The 16,238-nt window shown below is 47.0% G+C and overlaps 1 protein-coding gene across 1 annotated transcript in view; it reads right to left on the bottom strand.

Annotated features, from left to right (window-relative positions):
* Positions 1 to 5,386: 5,386 nt before the first annotated feature.
* Positions 5,387 to 16,238, bottom strand: part of SH3KBP1 (SH3 domain containing kinase binding protein 1) — a 274,242-nt gene continuing 263,390 nt past the window's right edge. The window contains 3 exon segments of the mRNA XM_033201026.1: positions 5,387 to 7,866; positions 9,128 to 9,191; positions 13,374 to 13,642. Of these exon segments, the coding sequence (XP_033056917.1) occupies positions 7,825 to 7,866; positions 9,128 to 9,191; positions 13,374 to 13,642 (375 nt within the window). The 3' untranslated portion in view covers positions 5,387 to 7,824.

The following is a 16,238-nucleotide window of genomic DNA, read 5'->3' as shown; positions in this document are numbered from 1 at the left end:
ATGCTCACGTTCCACTTTTTGGAATTATCTTAAGGATAGGTCAGAAACGTGGACATAGGCCAGGCGTAGAGGCCCACGCCTGTAATCCCAGCACTTTGGGAGGTCAAGGCGGGCAGATGGCTTGAGCTCAGGAGTTCAAGAGCAGCCTGGGCAACATGGTGAAACCCGTCTCTACCAAAAATACACACACACACACACACACACACACACACACACACACACTGTAGCCGGGCGTGGCGGTGTGCATCCGTGATCTCAGCTACTTAGAATGCTGAGGAGGGAGGATCCCTTGAGCTCAGGGGATGGAGGTTGTAGTGAGCCGAGATGGTACCACTGCATGCACTCCGCCTGGGTGACAGAGTGAGACCCCATCTCAAAATAAATAAATAAAAATAAATAAAAAAGAAATGTGGATATAGATTGATGCCTAAAGATGTCCAGGACAACTTTTTAAAAAGTAAGAACTTAAGTTCATGACAAACGCGCCTCCTTCCCTGACCTTCCCTCCTTCAGGGCTCCAGTGGGCATGTCTCCTCTGTCACTCCAAAGCTCCGGGGGCTTTTCTGTGTAGTTGTGTTTTGTACTGAGGAAGACTTGCCTGTTTACCTGCCTACTTCTGCCCATTTTACATCGAGCTCCTTCAGGGCAGGGACTCTGTCGCATTCAGCACCTCTCATGGCATCTGGCGCATCACCATAAGCACCCTATATATGTTAGATAAGAGATTGGTCAAATGCTTTCTGGAATATCTACAAATGGAATACTATGGAGCCATTACAAATTGTTTTCACACAAAAAAAGACAAAAAAATTAAGTATAAAAACCAGACTATAAAACTATAAATGCAGAATGACCTTCTTATCAGAGACCAAAATTAAAGGCTGTTTCTGAGAATGTCTGCCTTCTCTTTATATTTTGTATTTTCTACTTTGGGCATAAATATTCCCTTCATATTCAGAAAAAAAAAAGTTATCTAAAAATTCTCAAGGTGACTTTGTTCTACATTTGAGCCTACAGTCACCATTCTGGTGCTCTAAACACCTTTTTTTTTTTTTTTTGGCGGCAGTGGGGACACCGTCTCACTCCCTCACCTATGCTGGAGTGCAGTGGTGCAAACACAGCTCACTGCAGCCTCAATCTCCTGGGCTTAAGTGATCCTCCCACTTCAGCCTCCTGAGTAGCTGGGACTTCAGGCACGTACCACCAAGCCTGGCGAATTTTTGTATTTTGTGTGTGTGTGTGTGTGTGGAGATGGGGTCTCCCTATGTTGCCCAGACTGGCACTGAACTCCTGAGCTCAAGCAATCCACCTCCCTTGGCCTCCCAAAATTCTAGGATTACAGGCTTGAGCCACCATGCCCGGCCTAAACTTTTTTTTTCTTTTCTTTTTTAAAAGGGAGTCTCGCTCTGTCACCCAGGCTGGAGTGCAGTGGCACCATCTCGGCTCACTGCAACCTCCGCCTCCCAGGTTCAAGCGATTCTCCTGCCTCAGCCTCCCAAGTAGCTGGGATTACAGGTGCCCGCCACCACGCCTGGCTCATTTTTGTACTTTTAGTAGAGATGGGGTTTCACCATATTGGCCAGGCTGGTCTCAAACTCCTGACCTCAGGTGATCCTCCTGCCTCGGCCTCCCAAAATGCTGGGATTACAGGCGTGAGCCACCGTGCCTGGCCTAAACATTTTTAAGACATGGAAGATTCATTGGTGGGACTTTCATCGACAGGCCCGTCCTCAGCATGTGAAGTATCCTCAATTACCCTGAAAGTTGTTACCCTCAGCTGTACTGTTTTGTCTTCCTCATCACCCCACCCAGATTCTCAGCACCACATGCATCCCTATCAAAGCAGATATCAGTTATACCTTCAGGCCTGAAGCTTCCTCTGAGAATTCCTCTCTCAATTCATGTCCTTCTCCTCCTTCCAGATGTACTTCCTCCAAGAAAACTGCCCTGATTGAGAACAAAGAACATTTTCTGAGAGCTGCCTTGGGACGACAGCAGGGAGATGAGCAGGCATTTCATACAGGCGTCCGTTTACTCCCTATTCATCTATTTCCCTTTGGCATTCAAGGGCACAGCTTCAGCCCCAGCCAAATTCTTGATTTTCTGATTGAGTCTAGGAAATATTCATGATGCTTGAAAAGAATCTGCTGTATGTCTCCTAAGACATCTCTGTTTTCTTCTTTTTTTTTTTTTTTTTGAGACAGGGTTTCACTCCAGTCACCCAGGCTTGGGTGCAGTGGCACAATCTCAGCTCACTGCAACCTCCACCTCCCAGATTCAAGCAATTCTTGTGCCTCAGCCTCCCACATAGCTGGGATTAAAGGCGTGCACCACCACATCCAACTAATTTTTGTATTTTAGTAGAGACAGGGTTTTACCATGTTGGCCAGGCTGGTCTCGAACTCCTGAGCTCAGGCAATCTGCCCACCTTGGCCTTCCAATGTGTTGAGATTATAGGCATGAGTCACCTCGCCTGGCCAGACATTTCTGTTTTTCTCTGGGGGAAATAACCTTGGAAATGTTATTGATTTCTTCATATTTTTTCATTTGGTTTCAGGATGGCTTTCATCAGCTGGGTTAGTTTAAAAATTGGTTTGTAAATCCCTTAAAACTTCTATTTTTATTTATTTTTTTGAGAGAGAGTGTCACTCTGTTACCAGGCTGGAGTGCAGTGGCGTGATCTTGGCTCGCTGCAACCTCCCCTTCCCAGGTTCAAGCGATTCTCCTGCCTCAGCCTCCCGAGTAGCTGGGACAACAGGCGTGCGCCACCACACCCAGCTAACTTTTTTTTTTTTTTGTATTTTTAGTAGAGACAGGGTTTCACCATGTTGCCCAGGATGGTCTCCATCTCTTTGACCTCATGATCTGCCCACCTCGGCCTTCCAAAGTGCTGGGATTACAGGCATGAGCCATTGCGCCCGCACTTTTTTTTTTTTTTTTTGAGATGGAGTTTCACTCTTGTTGCCCAGGCTGGAGTGCAATGGCATGATCTTGGCTCACTGCAACCTCCACCTCCCGGGTTCAAGCGATTCTCCTGTCTCAGCCTCCTGAGTAGCTGGCATTACAGGCGACTGCTGCCACGTCCAGCTAATTTTTGGTATTTTTAGTAGAGACTGGGTTTCACCATGTTGGCCAGGCTGGTCTCGAACTCCTGGCCTCTGGTGATCTGCCTGCCTCGGCCTCCCAAAGTGCTGGAATTACAGGTGTGAGCCACCACGCCTGGCCTTTTTTTTTTTTCCTTTTTTAAATTAAGAGAAGCTATAATGAAAATTTGCATTTCCAGGGCACCTTCCCATCAAAGAGCTCAAAGCTTGCTAACAAATCTTAGCTTTCTGGAGAACTGGTAATATTCCATGGGGTGGGTGGGAACAGGGAGCATTCAAGAGTAAAATGACATTGTTACATAATCATCTGCATAATTTAATTAAACTTGTTGCCACTTAAAGAGAATGGCTCCATGAAGCTGGTTTGCCAGGAATTCAGTTTTTTTATTTTTGTTTTTTTTCTTTGTCCTCAGAAAATTCTAGCTACAACCTACTACATCACCTTGTTCTATTGTTTGGTTGAAATAAGTTATCACCTATTGCTCCAACAAGAAAAAAGGAGAGCCCATTTTATTGTGAATTCCAAATTCACAAACACGATGAGCACGCTGTCATTTGTGGAAAGGGCCTGCCCCCACAGCCACTTCAATTTGGGATCAATTCAAAAGACATGAAATAGGCTGGGCATGGTGGCTCACGCCTGTAATCTCAGCACTTTGGGAGGTCGAGGTGGGTGGATCACCTGAGGTCAGGAGTTTGAGACTGGCCTGGCCAACATGGTGCAACCCCGTCTCTACTAAAAATACAAAAATTAGCTGGGCATGGTGGCGGGCGCCTGTAGTCCCAGCTACTTGAGAGGCTGAGGTGGGAGAATCACTTGAACCCGGGAGGTGGAGATTGCAGTGAGCCAAGATCGCACCACTGCGCTCCAGCCTGGGCGACAGACTGAGACTCTACCTCAAAAAAAAAAAAAAAAAAAGAAGAAAGAAAGAAAAAAAAGGGGTGGGCATAAAGTAAAACCATCACGTGGAAACCTGTACCAACTTCATGGATTCTTCTCAGTTGCACGGGCTGCCTGTGCTCCACATGTTGGGAACCAAGCCTTGGTGACCCTAGGAACAAGACTAGGAGTGACAGGAAAAGTTCATCCTCTTAAGAGACCTGATCCTTGCCTGTCCTTACACCACTGATATTTATTTCTGGCTTCGCCATTGTGCTCCTTCACTTGTGCTAATTTTGGGCACAGCATCTTCTTCCCTGGGCTTAGGTCCTAAGTGCCTAGGCTTCCCTCTGTCGGATGCCACAATCAGTCATGCTGAATGCCAGTCACCCACGCATGCGTGCTTTGTTACAGTTCTCATTTGTACAAAACCAAAGAGGGAAGCTTTCATCAAGCCCCCTTGGTGCCAAAACATCTCGATGTTAATTTGTGCTAAAATAACTAGAGGACTAAAACCTAATCTCATACCACAAAAAGGGGACCATGATGACCTCGCATTACAATACAAAGGCCTTTGTGGGACCTGGGAATTATTTTTATACAGACCATGGCGACTTTAAGCAATAAATTACACATCCTGCAGTTTTCCCATCAAGGAACGGGTTATAAAAGGAAAGAAAACCCTGCCACTAATAAGCAAAGACACGTGTGAGGACACATACAGGATGTCCTTACGGAAGAAAGCAAATCATGTACTTGAGCATGCCACCTAGAGGACTGTGTGTGAATAAAAGTGGCTTGGCTGGGCGCAGTGGCTCATGCCTGTAATCCCAGCACTTTGGGAGGCCGAGACGGGCAGATCACCTGAGTCAGGAATTTGAGACCAGCCTGGCCAACAGGGCGAAACCCCGTCTCTCCTAAAAATACAAAAATTAGCTAGGCGCGGTGGCAGGCGCCTGTAATCCCAGCTACTGGGGAGGCTGAGGCAGGAGAATCACTTGAGCCCGGGAGGTGGAGGTTGCAGTGAGCAGAGATCACACCATCACACTCCAGCCTGGATGACAGAGACCCCGTCTCAAAAAAGAAAAAAGGCCTTACACAGTTATTTGAATAATGATGACTTCAAAATTTTTACACTAAAAAAGAATTTATACCTAACTGGCATTTTCTGATTAGATATGAGTATAAAACTGAACAATTTAAAAAATAGAATTCACAGGCACAGATTTCACAGATTATTTCTGTTCACTTGGGAAAGATGGGGGGAGGCCCTATATTCCATGTCTTCTAAGGATATTTCTACGAGAGAAATCAAATTGTATAAAGTGGAGAAAAATGGTATTCCAAAAAAAAAAAAAAAAAAATCATTCCTCTTGGACCATGACAACTTTGAACAAAACTATTCTCACAAAATTTCATTTTAATCATCTTCTTTACAAAGCACAATACTTAAGACTTTTCTAAATACAACTTATAAAATGAAGCAAAAAATAATCTCCATAGATGCCTGGTCGAGTCCATGCTGAATGCAAAATAATTTTTTTTTTTTTTTTCAGAAGTGATACTTCCAAGCTTTTCAACATTCTCGATGGGTCCATTTTGTAAAGAGTAAAGATGGTGGCTGTTTGGGTAGCGGCTCATCCAGTTCCTTGACGCAGAATCCTCTTGCTGGGTAGCCCGAGGGGCAGCAATGAAGCTGTACATGCCAACTTCTCCTTCCAGAATCACTTCTCCCTCTCCTTATGCAAAGGAAGCCAATGGCCTCTATGAGGGGGAAGACATCAGCTCTCTACATTCCATGTTGCCAGTGCCCCATGAGGGTGTTCCAACCGCTCAATTTAATCAACAATCCTACTCTGTATACACGTTATATAAAACTATATAATTAGGGATTTTCATAAGTAGATGAGAAATTTGAACATCGAAGAATCCAATCTGCATTCTTAGATCATTAGGTGGTGGGGAATCTCTGGAATCTTCAAGTTTAATGCAGAAATGCTTAAAACTGTCAAGGGGTACAGGGATATTTTCCGCTGCTCCTGGGAACTTGGCACTCCTGACTCCAAGCACACTGAACCCAAGGCTGCTGAAAAGGCAATATATCCAGGGGTGGGAATGGAGGGTGTGAGGTTTCCTTCCTCATACACTCCCTTCCCTTAACTGTGCCCCCACCCAGGAAGACCGAGGCGTTCGGGCTCAAGTAAATACTTGGAGGGAAATAACAGCCTCAGGTAGCAAGGATGAGCACATAGGCAAGAGGAAGGCAGGGGAGGGAGGGAAGAAGAGAAAGGAAGAGACATTTATTTGTAATACTATCAATGACCAATAATGTGATTTTTTTGCATCACTTCTTCAGTATCATTAACTCTCATTCTTTGTGGCTGTGCAAATCTATGAATGTTTAGTAGTTTCACTATTAAACTCAGGAAATAGACAAAGCAGCTTTCGAGAAACACATCCAACATCTTCAGGGGCCATTAAGGGACCACCCCTTCCACCCCTACCCCTGAACAGTCTCGCAATACAGTAGGCTCCTCATTTTCAGCTAAGGATGAGAAAACAGTTACATAGTCTAAGGCTGAACTGTTCATGTACTACAAAGATAAAGCGGACAGGCAAACATCAGTTTCCTTGGGAAAGAAAAAGCAACTCCATAAATGCAAGAAAGTTCCAATGGCTACACTTCAACATGACCCTTCTCCCATTCTCTTGGACCTGAGGAAGGGGTTACAAGTGAGCAAGGCAAATGACATTATGTGAATACAGTTTAAACGATAACACACACGGGTAACCCAGTGCAGGAAATAATACAACTTTCCCCCCTTGTTTTCATTTGCATTTTACTTTTATTTATTTTTGCTTTAATAATGCATATTCTGTTCACGCAAAAGGTGCAAAGGACAGAAAGCAGGGGTTTAACTTGGCTGATGAAAAATCAAGCAGGGATGACATTTCTAGTTTCATGAACAACCTAAAACTAGGAGAAATATAAAAGTCACAGCTGGTGCCACAGAGCACGCCCAACTTCACAGCTGTCTCCTCTTAGGACCTTTGGCTAGGGTGAGAGAAGCTTTGAAGACAGTGGCCTCTAGTGGACTTGGATAAGTGGCAGACTTTTTTTTTAATTTTAATTTTTTAATTTTTTTGAATCATGGTAGCTGCATCACAAAAGCTCCAATCAAGAGGTGGTAAAAAGAAGGCACAGATCATTGCAAATACCAGATTTTCTCTTTCTCTTTTTGTAAATATACCATCATATATAAGCTAACATTTCTCTTAGGGTGTGGGGTTTGCTGGCAGGGGAAGGGACAGGTTGAACCTACAATTGCATATGTAATAGAATCCTAATGGGGGACAAAGAGCGAGGCAGCTCTCAGCCTGAAGCAAAAGAAAAGGACACTCGCTTCTGACTACGTGTAGTACAAACACTAGGGAAGTCTGTGACAAAACACGATTAAAAAAATCATAAAATTATAAAGCTTGTAAACGAATAATCTGAAATTACATTTTATTAATGGAAAATATCATCAAAATAGTACCACTATGGACTAAACTGCCTGAGTTTTCATTTCGCATTGAGATCTCAGAGTAGAAAAGCCTTTAGCACAATTTTGCTCTGTGTAAGTCACAACGAGTGCCAGCCCCAGGACTAAACCCTGGGGAAGATTCTCCTCTTGGATGGAATTTGTGTTGTGCTATCAAGACTTTTGTGCTAATCTTTCAAACAGGGACATTTTGAGGCAAACCTTTAATCTTTTGGCACAAGATTATTTTGGCTGGGGCAGAAAATTTGAGTCTCGGACTCAGGATGAATAATGTGACATTTCATTGATCAAGTATTCATTTTGATTGTAGAGCTTTCTTTATGTCATTCACTTCCATCTAGAAAGAGAAAAATAAGAATGGAACAAAGTCATAATGAATCGGCTGGTTTTATAGAAGCTGAAAGATTATAAACCTGGTCGACTGAAAGAAAACTATCTACCTGACAATTTTAAAGGTGACATGACATCGGAATGGACAATCAATAGCAATGCCAGAAATGCCATCAACACAGAACAGGCACACAGACACGAGGCACTAGGAAATGGTGAACATTTTGACCCTCAGGCTGCCAGGCTGCAAAGTTTGTCAAAAGCAGCAGTAATTCCAGTTTCCTAGCCAGAAGGTAGAGCAGGCGGTCCTATCAGGCTGGGCCATCTGGCAGTGTTGGAAGGCAGCTGTGGTTGGCTCAAGGGGGTGTCTGTCAGTACCCCCAAAATGATGGCAAGCAGCTACCTATCCTTTGTTAAGCAGCATGGGCCCCCATCACCACAAGGGCACCAACTGGATGAAAGCTGAAAGTCTACCTTCGGTCAATCAGAACTCCCACGCATTCTCTGCCATTTGGTAACGGCAGTGTTGAATCAGAAGCTACAGGGGAAAGAGCTCTAATGCCCTGGCAGGACAGAAATGGCCATCAGTGAGAAATCAAGAGCAAATGCCCCTGAACGTGGACAACTGTGGCCCCTGGAGCCCTAGTGACCACATATAATGAGGCCTCTTGGAAATGGAGGTGGGGGAGGGGCTTTTCGCAGAGGAGATATTTAAGATAAATTCCAGGCCAGTCGCCGTGGCTCACACCTGTAATACCAGCACTTTGGGAGGCTGAGGCAGGCAGATCACCTGAGGTCAGGAGCTCGAGACCATCCTGGCTAACACGGTGAAACCCCATCTCTACTAAAAATACAAAAAATTAGCCGGGTGTAGTGGCATGTGCCTGTAGTCCCAGCTGACTGGGAGTCTGAGGCAGGAGAATCACTTGAAACCGGGAGGCGGAGGTTGCAGTGAGCCAAGATCGCACCAGTGCACTCCAGCCTGGGTGACAGAGCGATACTCTGTCTCAAAAAGAAAAAAAAAAAAAAAAAGATAAATTCCAAATGAGAACCCCAATTTGGGGCACATTTCCTAATGTTTCCCTTCCCCAAGACTTCCTGGGGAAAAGATATGTAGTAAGCCTATACGAGTCTAAGAAAATGGTCACAGGAAATGTATCCAGATCTGCAGAGAGGTGACAATCATTTATTTTTGAAATAAAAGCCCTGACTCTGTCCTGCCCCACTGAGCCTAGGACTCACAGGCAACAGAACCCAAAGGGACTCACCTGCAACCGAAGCCGGATTTTCTTCTCTTCATCCAACTCAGACAATAACTGTTTAATCTCTCGTCTGAAAAGCAAATGGCAATGAAATTAACCAAAATCCCAGACTTCCCTCATCAGAGATCAGAAACCTCTTATTATCACTACAAATCCATCTGATCCTTTTTCACAAAGAAACTGTGGACAAAACATCATTTTTTTTTTTTTTTTTGCATTGTTACTGCTTAAAATTGTTTCAGGCAGAAAGGCTTGCCATTATTCTGGGGCCCCTAAAATATGTAGCCAGCAGCTGGTGGTTGTGGAAGTGACCTTTGAAATCCCTTAGTCCAAACTTCTCCCAAAAGGAGAAGATGGGGAAACTGAGGCTCAGCATGGTGTCCTGACTTGCCCAATGACTAGACTTCACGTAACTGTCAGAATATGACAGGTTCATATTCTGTCATCTTCCCCATAACCACTCCTTTATTACACAATCACTGGGCTTTAAATGTACTTATTATAATTTTTTTTTTTTTTTTTTTTGAGACAAGGTCTTGCTCTATTGTTCAGGCTGAAGTGCAATGGCACGATCACGGCTCACTGCAGCCTCAACCTCCCAAACTCAAGTGATCCTCCCACCTCAGCCTCCTGAGTAGTTAGGACTACAAGTACACACCACTGTGCCAGGCCAATTTTTAAAATTATTTTTGTAGAGATGGGGTCTCACTATGTTGCCCAGGCTGGTCTTGAACTCCTGAGCTCTAGCAATCCTCCTGCCTTGGCCTCCCAAAGTGCTAGGATTACAGACATGAACCACTAAGCCTGGCTCTTCATTTTTATTGCAGATGTTTTTACCACTCCATATATATATTTCCTTTATTTTATTTATTTATTTATTTTTATTATTATTAATTTTGAGATGGAGTGTCACTCTGTCACCCAGGCTGGAGTTCAGTGGGGTGATCTTGGCTCACTGCAACCTCCGCCTCCTGGGTTCAAGCGATTCTCCTGCCTCAGCCTCCCGAGTATCTGTGATTACAGGCATGCATCACCATGCCTGGCTAATTTTTGTATTTTTAGTAGAGATGGGGTTTCACCATGTTGGCCAGGCTGGTCTCGAACCCCTGACCTCAGGTAATCTGCCCGCCTCAGCCTCCCAAAGTGCTAGGATTACAGGCGTGAGCCACCACGCCTGGCCTATTTCCTTTATTTTCAACAGGGTTTTTAATTGCTAAAAGGTTACTGGTATGTTTTCATGGATTCTCACAAAATCCTACACAGTAAGTCCCAAAAACTTGGGGGTAAAATAATTGGAATAATGGCATGGCAATCATGTCTTAGAGAAACTGGCATGACTTAGGATCCATGGCCTAATGCCCTTTCCAACATTAAAAATAATGAAGTGCACAACACTAACCATCCCACAAAGTCAGGGCTCTATACTTAGGACACTGCAAGCATCCAAACACTGGGCAGAGAGCTGTCCTCCATTTTAAGGTATCAAACACTCCATTTTACATGCATATTTTTACAGACTGGATGGAAAATCAAGAAACAAAGATGGCTGACACACCACAGTAAAATAAGGTGGAAGTTATATTGCATTTTCTCACTTCGGATGAGCACCATGATAGTCCCTATCTCTGGGGCAGTGTCCCAGCTCTGCTGTCAACATACTGGGTTTATATCACAACTGATGTGAACCAGTTGTGATTCATTACTGTATTTATTTAAGCACACATTATGCACCCATATCTCAGTGGGTACTACTTAGGGATTAGGAAGGAAGAAGGTGAGACTCCAAGCAAATGTTCCAACCCCAGAAGACTGGCAGGCAAAGCCTCAAGCAGTCCAGCTGTGAGCAGTTAATTGGGGAAAGCAGTCCAAAGAAAGTCACTAAGTCTTGAACTAGTGAAATGAAAATTAGTGTTAAGTCTATGAGGAGGAAGAAAGACGGGGAATTGAGAGAGAAAAGCCAGGGAAAGCAGGGAGGTGAGAACCAGCTTATTTGGGGATAGGAGAGCTGGCGTGGACTTGAGTTGAAGGCTAACAGGAAAGTGACAAGAAAGCTAACACGAGAGACTAGTAGGGACCCACTGACCCTGGGCACAAAGGCCAGACTGACGTAGGTAGCAAAAGGCAGGACTCGGAAGAGAGGCCACCGTGGGGTGTTGATTCAAGAGATTTTGGCCGGGGAAAGACAATTCCCACCAACCATTTGCAGGCTTCCCAGTGCGGGAGAAACATGGTGTAGCAGCCCCGAAGCACAGGCCATTTCAGACGTTGCAGGCATCTCTCAGAGGGTCCAAAGGGCTAAAGCCCTGAATTCAAGCCAGTCTGATACCATGATGGTCCTGTTCAGAAGGCAAGAACCAATGCTCTGGGGTGTCCTGGGGCCTCTGAGATGTCCTGTCTAGGCAAGGGAAACAGGTAACCTGGACATGGATGGGGCCTTTGGGTACCCAAATGAGTAACCTCCAGAGCCAGATAGGAGCTGGGGACTTTAAGGGGTTAGAGGTAGCCTGGCTGGCCCCCGGATTCCCTCTCAAGTAGCATCCTGCCAGTCCTGTATATTAATCTGACAGATCTCTTCCAGGCTGGGGTAAGTCCAAGAGGCTTCAATTCCATATGGCACCACCCAGCCTGAGTAGAACAGAACCTGCTTGGAGCCACATTGCTCAAAGCGAATTCCATGGAACCCTCATCCTAGGATGCTCTAGAAAAAAAGGTTCTATGATTAAACAGGTGGGGACACCTTGCATATGCTATCCTCTCCATCCTCCCAATGCAAAGGGAAGGCTCTGAAGAGAGCCTTCAGAAAAGAAAAGAAATTAACTTTGCTTAACCCAGTTATTCCTGCAAAGTAACCATAACACACATTAGGGCCCTCTAGCCACGTAGAAAGAGGCAGGTGACAGGGCTTCTGCTGGCCCCAGACTGGCAGAGGGCTTCATCGCTGTAAGTCTCTGGCTGCATCCCCTGTCACCACCCCAGGCACCTCCAATCCAAGAAGGCCAGTCGCCTGGGGATGCGCTGACCTCACCAGGCTGCCCTGTGTGACAGGAATCTACATGATGTTCTCGCTGCTGGAGTAGTACGCTCTTAGCAATCCTAAATCATTGTTCAAAATCCTACCCGGGAAATAACTCTTTGAGATGCCTCCCCTGATCCTCTCAAGAAACAGCCAACTGATCCCTAAAATCCTCGAACCTCAGTTTACTCAGAGCAGTTTACTCAGAGCAGTGCTCAAAAAAAAGCACTTGAGACTTTTTTTTTTGAGATGGAGTCTCGCTCTGTCACCCTCTGTCAGGCTGGAGTGCCGTGGCGCAATCTCGGCTCACTGCAACCTCCGCCTCCCGGGTTCAAGCAATTCTGCCTCAGCCTCCCAAGTAGCTGGGATTATAGGCGCATGCCACCGTGTCCAACTAATTTTTTTGTATTTCTAGTAGAGATAGGGTTTTGCCATGTTGGCCAGGCTAGTCTCAAACTCCTGACCTCAGGTGATTCACCTGCCTTGGCCTCCCAAAGTGCTGGGATTACAGGCATGAGCCACTGTGCCCATTCTCTACTTCTAATCCTCCTATGGGCTTTGTCATTGCAAACCACATCCTGGATGATATTGATGTATGATACTTATTTTTGTGTCCAGGTCTTTCTCCTCATCTAAGTGCTCTTTGAGGATTAGAGATGTGGCGAGAGTGTGTGTGCAGCCATGCATGGAGAAAGACCCGCCCCGCCCTGCCCTGCCCACTGCAGTCTCATGGTGAGAACGTCTTACTCAATGTAAAATCTTGGGCTTCAAGATTCCCTACGTCTTCTTCATACATTACCGGTACCTCAATGCAGGCCAACTGCTTCATCTAGCAGCTAAGTGAAGAAATTGCCATTTTTCTATTGCAAGAGGAAAAGCCAGCTGTTGAGCTTATTTAAGAAGTGGTTCATGTACATACTGTGTTTTATGGGGGATTTAAATGCTTTTCTTCTTAGCAGTCTGCTGAGAGCATCAGTCCCTGCAATGGACTCATCCCTCTATGCCCCGTGGCCAGCCTGTGCCCTTCCTGCACACAAAGTCCAGCAAAAACATGCAGCATAATTTAAGTATAAATTGAGACTCTCGGGGTCTACACACACTCCCACCACTGCTGCCACCATCACTGGGGAGACCAGGCCCGCCATCCAAGGCAGGCTGGGACCCATGCTTTCAGAAGTAGGTGCTGGCCTGGCGGAGAGCAAGCTGGGTGACAGCCGCCAAGAGTCCCCGGACACTCACTTCTGCTGGTCCTTCATGGTCTCGATGATGCTCCTCAGCTCGCGGACCTGTGTCCTTAGCTCCTCCACGGCCGCCTGGCTGCTGGCTGCAGGCTCCATCTTTGGTTTTCCTTCCGTGCCGAACAGAGAAGGGGAGTTGGCTCTGTGTCCAGCTGTTCCCAAAGAGGATGACAGCGGGGAGGGCACCGCTGAGGACAGAGGGGCTGGCCCACCACCACCTGCTGCCATGGTCCCCGGCTTGGGTGGCAGGGATGCTTTGTTGTCGGACACCTGTGACGAGGGAAGGCAGGGAGGGTTCAGGGCTGGGGATTTGTGTGTTGTGTCTTTGTCCTGGTTAGTCAAACTCTCTGTTAACACCACTGTCCCTGCCTCTCTCCACACACTCCATTCACTTGTTCCTTCATCCACAAGCCACCAAGGGCCTGCTTGGTACAGGCATGTCCCCCTTACTCACATGCCACCTTCTATGTATTTTAAATGTGACCTTCTTTCTGGACAGAGAGTTTCCGACTGGTTCAATATACACACCGAGATGCCCAGCTACTTGCCAGGCACCACAAACTCTGAAGTGAACAAGACATTGAGGCATTCTCCTGGTCTCCAGGGAGCTCAGAACCCAGTGGGGCGCAGACAGACAGACAGACCAACGCACTGCGATGGGGGGATGACTGCACAGAGGGAGGTGAGCATACAGAGCCCCAGAAACACAGAAAAGGGGCCAGCCATCCAGATGGGCAGGTATCGCAAGCAGGTACTGACAGTCTCGTCTTGGAGGAGGACCAAGAAGTAGCCAGAGGAAAGGAGGGGCACTTAGAGAAACAAGCTGCAGCGGGAGGGAACACGCCAGGCAAAGGTCTAGAGACCACAGAGCAAAATGCATTGGTGGGAAGTACTGCTAGAGCATCAGAGGGGGCAAGAGAGGGCCTTGGGGGCAGAGCTAAGGCTGGGAGGTACAAGCAGCTGGGAGAAAGGGTGAGAGGAGGGCACACCATGCTGAGGACCATGCTGGTTGCAGAAGGGCCTAAGGGTTGGCAGATCTGGAGCTGGAGAGAACTGCTGGGAGAGTCTTACACAACGTAAGCTAGAAGTGGTCAGGGTTTGACCCAGGCAATGGTTAGGAGGACAGACACAGGACAACTTTGAGTGATGGAGCGAAGGCAGGCGCAGCCGACATAGAGCGCCAGGCATTGTTCCCACTGCTGGGGGCAGGAGTGGGCCAGAAGGATGGAGTCCCTGCCCTCATAGAACAGATGCCTTGTGAGCAGGGAGATGTGGTCCTGGACAGGATGCAGAGGGTGGAGGAGAAAGGACAGATCAGGGACCACGGGTGCAGTGGACACACCAGGCATCAAGATTGTACCTTTCATGGGAGAAACAGCAGGTTGAAAGAGTCAGATAATGAATTCTGTTTTTGACACATTGGATTTTAGGAGCCCTTAGTGACTGGGAAAGAGGAGGAGGAGAGGGGATGAAGCAGAAGAGAGGCCTAGAAGAGAGTCCAGAAGGATCAAAGTGGTTGCATGCGTGGGTGAAGGGTGCTGAGAGGAAAACTGGGTGGAGTCCACTTGGTGGAGCCAGGGAGACAGAAACCTGCTGGCGGCAGATGAGCACCTGGATGGGAGGCGAAGGTGTGGCCTGCAAGTTTAGGACTCTCTTTCCAGAAACTTGTTTGAGGCAGGAAGACAGGAGAGAGGGAGCATGGTCATGCGGAAGCCTCAGGGGGAGGTGGGGTCAGGGAAGGGTTCCGTTCACTTTCCAGGACTGGGGAGACCCTAAGCTGCACGATACGCTGAGAGAAAGAGCCAGCGAAGGGCCAGGCTGAAGATGGAGGAGACTGGCGGGGGAGGCCTGATGGAGAAAGAGTGTCCTGAGAAGGCCAGGAGGGCCCAGGAAGAAGGACAGTCATAGAGGAGAGAGAAGAGGGGTGCCCAGTAGGCCCCTGGGGGAGAAGGCACCAACAAGGGAGCTGCGAGGCAGGTGGCAAGGAGGGAAAAGAGTGGGACAGGATGTTGGGAGGCGGGGAGGATAAGCAGTAGGGCAGAAGTAGAGACTGGTGAAGCTTGGCAACACAGCCGCGAGACTCCCTCCAGCAGCAGGTACCCAGCAGGCCACCCCAGCACAGGAGCCAAAAGGGGCTTGGCTGGCATGGTGAGGAGGCAGAGTCTGGATTCAGGCTGTGCTAGAGGGAGAGACTGGGCAGAGAAAGCCAAAAGCAGATGGGCCATCATTCCCAGCCTCTCTGCTCGCCTTTTTTCTGCCAAGTTACCATTGAGGAAAAGCGCTCTCTGCTGCCAGGGATAGAGCTCCACCAGCCCGTGCTTTATCATTAGTAGGAGTTAGAGTAAGAGGGAAGAGGAACTGACATTTCTGGAGCAATGATCACATGCCGGACGCCGGCTAGACAATTTGAACAACGATTGGTTGGCACAAGCATTTTACCAAGCAGAAAACGGAGGCTTAAAGAGGTGGCCGAGTAGTTCCCCAAGACTCATAGGTAACAACCGGCGGAAACGGGGAGTCAATTCCCTATCAACCAGATCCCTCAAGTCCAGCACTGCAACTGTGGCTACCTGAGTCTGAAGATTTGCACTCTCCTGTCCTTCTCTCCTTTGCTTGTCACCTATTCCTGGGCTTATGCCTTTTCCTGTTTCCCATCCTGCATCTTTGCGGACCTCCCATACTCCTGTGACCCACCAATCAATGCCTTTGCACTGACTGACTTCCAGACACTTCTTGAATCAAGGCTTCCCTTGGCATTTCCTACATGACTTGCTCTCCCGGCCATTTCGGCTACTGAGCAATTTTAAAGCCCTCACAGAGTATAGGCCACCACCTTCCCTAGATCAAATTAGTTCAAGTGGAATTT

The sequence above is a fragment of the Trachypithecus francoisi genome, unplaced genomic scaffold (genome assembly GCF_009764315.1).
Source record: "Trachypithecus francoisi isolate TF-2019V2 unplaced genomic scaffold, Tfra_2.0 Lachesis_group6, whole genome shotgun sequence".
NCBI lineage: Eukaryota > Metazoa > Chordata > Mammalia > Primates > Cercopithecidae > Trachypithecus > Trachypithecus francoisi.
Note: the sequence above shows the minus strand (reverse complement) of the source record. Positions and strands in the feature narration are given on the sequence as shown.